The sequence below is a fragment of the Chrysochloris asiatica genome, unplaced genomic scaffold, assembly GCF_000296735.1.
Source record: "Chrysochloris asiatica unplaced genomic scaffold, ChrAsi1.0 scaffold00106, whole genome shotgun sequence".
Classification (NCBI taxonomy): Eukaryota; Metazoa; Chordata; class Mammalia; order Afrosoricida; family Chrysochloridae; genus Chrysochloris; species Chrysochloris asiatica.
Window position 1 is genome coordinate 8,356,312 of NW_006408624.1, and position 5,768 is coordinate 8,362,079.

The following is a 5,768-nucleotide window of genomic DNA, read 5'->3' on the forward strand; positions in this document are numbered from 1 at the left end:
GAACTTAGGACCAATGATCACCATTTCCAAGTTTCCACCTGTAGAGAGACAGGGCAGGTGAGCACCCAGAAGTAAGCATCTGCAGAAGCAATTCCCTCAGCCCCCTGCTGACTCAGTAATCATTCCCTACTCCCACCCTGGCTGACAACACCTGTGTAATAATAGACTGTTTTTACCAGGGAATCAAGAGGAAGTCACTTGTCACTGCACATCAAAGCAAATCTCTGATCACAAGTCCAGGAGAAAAGAAAGTGCAAGATTTGATGGAGAAGCAAGATTAATTTTTCTGGTAGTCAAAGCATGCAGCTGTATAGCTCACAGAACCCAGATCGGAAAACAGACATTGGAAAGCAAAGCTAGTGCCTATGGAAGATGATGAGTTGCTTGACAGATTCAGAATTAAGGGTTAGAAAAAGCCTTTCCAATGGACATGCCCAGCACATTTTTAGGCATTTAGTTCATAAATGTAGCCTGAAAACCTAAAAGGATGATCCCTTCAATGGTCAATTGATTCTTTTCTTCCAGCTCTTTCTGTGGCAGTGAAAGGATACGCTCATGCTTGAAACTCGATCAAGTCCAGAAACGAATGATCAAAATGTGAGAAACACCCTTGTCTTGCTCTTGATCAAATCCTGGTTTTTCAAGTCTCTGCAGTCAGTACCAAGCCGTAGTAGGTGCACAATACAGAGTTGTTCAGAGCATTGAAAAAGGCAATAAAAGGGATGAAGCAAAGCAGCAGAAACTGCTGAATGTGCCAGCTCAGAACAGAGACTGATAAGAAAAAGTGGGAAAAGTGTTATTTGCTAAGGTTAGTGGTATTTTCACTCCCCTTCCCCCTCAGTTCTTTCTTCCCTGAAAATGATCATTTTCTACATTTATTGAATCTCTTTCATAAGAAACCAAGTAATATAGACTATATTTTAACATCCTAAACAAATAAAATGAATTCAGCTCTTTTAAAGGGTATTAAAAAAATAAGCATTCCATACATTTCCATTTTTCTCAAAACTTCTACAATTCCCCACATTCATAGCTCCTAAACATCCAAATGCTGTTCATTTCATCCTTCTGCAGCTTTGTACTAGAAGATTTGACAACTCCTCCCAAACTAGGCAGTCTTCCCCCAACTCTGCTCTCAGTGTTCCCCTCTGAGATCCCAACCACAGGAAATTGCCTCAGGACCCTATGAGCTTCAAGAGGATTTGGGATGTGACTTGTAAACCACCATATTTTTAGCACCTGGAGGTGCCTGGCACAGAACAGGTGCTCATACACAGTAGCTGAACAAAGAATTAAACGAACATCCCCAAAGGCTGGGGCCAGAGGGGCCAGGTAGAATCAAGGGGGCAAGGCAGAGACTCCCTTTATGGTTTCTGGATTCTCAAAAAAAGGACAGATCCAAATTGGACCTTTGACTGGGGCCCATAAGACCATATCCTATGAAGCTCAATCCCAGGAACCAACAAAACTTCAAAGCTGGACCCCAGTCCCCACTCCTTAACCCTGCCTCTTGGGGTAAAAGCCAACTCCCCTATGCCCATTGAATGTTGGTTCTGTGCAAAGGCTGGGGGTGGGGCTAGATGACAGGACACCAGAGGACCTGTCTCTTTTGCAGGGTGGGGTGGTCCCTCAAGGATCTGGACTGAGTGGGGGAAGGGATTGGACAGAGGGATGGTGGGCCAAGGAGTGAGGCCAGATTGTTCCTCCTCCTGGGAAGGTTGGGAAGGTCATTGGGTTAGGAGGTGGCCATGTCCCTCCTGGTCAGGGGCCCTGCCCCTCCCCAGCCTCTACTTCTGCATGTCACACTGCAGCAGCAGCACGATTGATGGGTCACTTTTGGCCGCCTCTTTGAACTCCTCCAGCGTAATCTGGTCATCCTTATCCTGGTCCATCTTCTTGAAGATCTTGTCTACACGCTGCTGGGGTGTGAGCCCATCCTGATTCATGCGCATCATGATCACAGTACCCACCATCTTGTAGATAGCCTGGTGGGAAGAGGAGGGAAGTGTGAACATCCATAAGGAGCAAGTAGAATTAGGGGCAAATGACAGGGACCTGGAGATGGGCATGGTGAGGATACTGGAATGGTCACGAAGATAGGATACTTAGGAAGTATCTCAAACTAAGTAGGTCTAAATACCAACTCTTCACTCACTGCCTGTACTTCCCCAGCATTTCCTGTCTCCATTCTTCCTGCCAGTGACCGCGACACCATTCTTGACCCCCTCTTTCTCTCATACTCCACATCTAATCTTTTAGCAAATCTCATCAGCCTTAATTTTGTAGTAAATCCTATATTCAGAGGTCCAGGGGTACTTCCTATCACTTCCACTGCTCCTCCATAGTTGTAGATTCCATCAGCTCTTACTGGACTATCCTAATTGGTCTCTCTGCTTCTTCAGCACCCCCTCTCCTATCATGGTCTGTCATTCACACAGAGAATAGAGAGGGTCTTCTAATGTTAGGAGTTGAAATCCTAATCCTGATACCTGTAGATGTAATCCTGTTTGGAGGCAGGGGCTTTATTTTGCTGTTTTAAAGAGAGTATGCTAGTAGAGGATAGATCCTAAACCTAGTGATTTCTGAGTTATAAAAAAAAACTACAATAGACACACAGACACATTCAGGGGGAAGTCAGAAGCCAAGGATCATAGAGGATCATCAAGGATCACTGGCAGACATCAGAAACGAAGACAGAGGCTCACAGAAGGAATTGCCATAGCCGAGACCTTGATTTGGGGGTTTTAGCCTCCAGAACTGAGAAAATCTGTGTCTGCTCTTTAAATCTGTGTCTCCACTGGTGGTATTTCTGTTGGGGTCGTAATAGGCAATTAAGACAGATGTTAAGAGATCTGGATCCTGGCTACTGTTAGGCCACTCTCCCACAAACTCGGTCTCCCTGACACTCTTAGAACATCGGCAAGCACTATCTAGCCCCAGGGTCTTTTCCTATATTGTTCCCTCTGCAAGGAAATCCTCTTTCCCTAAATATCAGCCACTTTTTAGAAAAATTTCTCACTAAAAGGAAAGCTCCAGGAAAGCAGCTACTTTGAAAAGCACCTGTGGCAGGCACTCAGTAAGGCTCTGGAGTAAGAATCCCTGGATTTGAATCATGGTTCTGTCACCTGCTAGCAGTGTGACTTGAGCCTCAGTTTTCTCATCTGTAATATGGGATTTCTAACAGTACCTACCCAACACGTAGCACCGAGCCTGTCCTACAGCGAGTGTCTGGTCAATGTCAATTAGCCATTGGGCCTTGGGAAACCAGCTAGGGGGACGGCTCCTGAAGCTGGAGAGGGTGGTGCTAATGAAGGGCTGGCCCTGAAGTCAGGCACCCTCCCCTCCTTCCCTGCCTCTTCCGTAAGGCCCAGAGCACCTCAATGATCTCCAGCATCTCCAGGCGCGTAATGCGCCCATCGCCGTCTAAGTCATACATCTCAAAGGCCCAGTTGAGTTTCTGCTCAAAGCTGCCGCGGGAGGTAACCGAAAGGGCACAGATGAACTCCCGGAAGTCGATGGTACCATCCCCGTTTTTATCGAAGGTTCGGAAAGCGTGCTGCGCAAACTTGGAGGCGTCGCCGTAGGGAAAGAACTGAGGGGGAGAAAAGAGAGATTGGGGCGCTTGGTCAGCCCCACCCTGCATCCCAGGGCTCCCTGAGCTCTGGGCCCCGCCTTGTCCCTCCCGCCCACCTTGATGTAGAGCTGCTGGAATTCCTCCAGGTTAAGGATGCCACTGGGACAGTCCTTCAGAAAGCCCTTGTACCACTGCTTCAGTTCCTGCTCGCTGAACTCGGTGTTCTGAACTAGGTCCTCCAGCACCTCTGGGGCTAACTTGCTGTTGGTCTTCCCCATGGCGGGGCCTGGAAAGAAAGGGGCTCCCTTAGCTTGACGGAGAGTAGAGAGGACAGGACCCTCTTTCTCCACAACAGTTTTCTTATCTCCCACTCCTTCCCATAACAATTCTCACCTTCCCACAGCCAGGATGCTTTCTTCCACCATCCCCAACAACCAACTCTTCACACTGCTGGGCTCAGTCCAGCATACCCCTTTCCATAAGAGTTTTCGATCTTCCCTAAGTAGGAGCTCCATCTCAGCAACCCCTTACTCTCTGTCTCCCTCTCTCCTTTCCCTCAAAGCAGGTTTCCTTTCCTGGTGCACAAGGTCTCCAGCCTTCCAGGTCTCAGTTCTCCTCCTTCTCATGGACCCATGCAGCATGCCATGATCTGCATCCTTTTCTGTCTTGTTTACACCTCCCATAGCTCCCTGCTTCCACAGAATAAAGCTTTCACCCCTCTTCATGGCTATTATTCATGGCTTTCCACACTCAGCCCCCACCTGCCTCAGTAGGCTCTTCTACCAGGGACCTGGGGCAGGTTCATCATGTGTCCCTCCAGCACCACTGCTCAAGTTCTTCCTCAAAGCCACCTGGACCACCCCAGCAAGAAGCTTCTCTCCCTCCTTCCTCAGTAACTCTAGCCTGTAGCATTGATGACTCTGATTACATTTTGTTTTTCATGAGTTCATTCATTCCCTGAGCACTTATTGAGGCTGACTGTGTGTTCAGCCTTGTATTAGTGATGGAGATAAAGCAGACCCGACCAGCCTTCAATAACTCATAGTCGGGTCAAAGAGACCAATCGTGAAGGGACTTCAGTCTATATTTTGAAATTTATCCACAGTGGACAGAAGCTCTTGGAGGTTTTTAAAGCAGGTGCTAGGAAGTTAGCATTCATTCCACTAACACACAGTGTGCTTACAGCATACCAGGTTTTGAACTAGGTGTCAGGGGCCCAGAGAAGTTGTGTGTTTACAAACTTTCCTTTGGTTCTAGTGTGCAAGATGACCTGGGGCCAGGGCTGGTAAGGAGAGCAGGGAGGGGCCTGCTGCACAATCTCTGTGAGACATGATGAGGCATCAACTAGGGGACCGGCTGTAGAGATATGTGGAGGGATGTTAGGAGATGGCATTGGCAGGACTTGGTGGCTGACTGAGTGAGGGACAGAGTTGAGACAGATGCTCAGATTTAGGCTGATGAATGGAGGTGCTGTTGCTGAGGAGTAGGTTTGAGGAGGTGAAGGGTCTGGAATGTGAGTCCCTTTAGTGGCCTGTGTGATGGGAAGTGTTAGCACCCGGGTGGTACAGAACACCCCACCCCCCAAGATGTCTCACTTTGTGAGACTCCCGCTACCCCAAACCCTGAAGACTGGGTGCACATTCCTGTTTGCCCTCCATGGCAGGAGTGTCCCTCCAGAGCCTGGGGTTTGTTTCCAGGACCTGACCTAAGGGTTGCCTTTGGCCTGCTTGAATATATATATATATATATTTTTTTTTGTGGGGGGGGGGAACCAGGTCTCCCACCCTAAGGTATCCTGTCCTTGAGGTGCTCTGAAAGAGTGAGCCCACAGGCTGGCAGAAGGAATTCTACTTCCACAGCTCACCTCGTGCCACTTTAGATTCTGATCTGTACCGCTGGGATTAAGGAGCTCTGGTAGCATAGTGGTTAAAAATTGGGCTGTGAACCACAAGGTCAGCAGTTTGAAACTACCAGCTGTTCCGTGGGAGAAAGATAAGGCTTTCTGCTCCCATAAAGATTTATAGCTCGGAAACCCTGTACAGGGTCGCTATGAGTCAGAACCGACTCCACAGCACATAACCACCACCACCACCGGATTGCCTTAAACAAGCAGACCTAATGTTGGTCTGTTTCATGCCCTCCTCCCTTGCTGGGTGGTCTCAAGCTAGTTACAGAATATCTCTCTCTGGGCCTC

General features: G+C 48.3%; 1 protein-coding gene across 2 annotated transcripts; it reads right to left on the minus strand.

Annotated features, from left to right (window-relative positions):
• Positions 1-1,787: 1,787 nt before the first annotated feature.
• On the minus strand, positions 1,788-3,854 carry HPCAL4 (hippocalcin like 4). 2 transcript variants are annotated; one of them, XM_006867577.1, is made up of 3 exons: positions 3,691-3,854; positions 3,377-3,592; positions 1,788-1,985 (listed from the first exon to the last, which is right to left on the minus strand). In XM_006867577.1, exons 1-3 carry the CDS (start codon positions 3,850-3,852, stop codon positions 1,788-1,790), a joined length of 576 nt encoding a protein of 191 aa, XP_006867639.1. In that variant the 5' UTR covers positions 3,853-3,854. The 2 variants fall into 2 exon arrangements, with proteins under 2 accessions (XP_006867639.1, XP_006867640.1); XM_006867578.1 differs by lacking the exon at positions 3,377-3,592 and having other exon boundaries at positions 3,691-3,852.
• Positions 3,855-5,768: the final 1,914 nt, after the last annotated feature.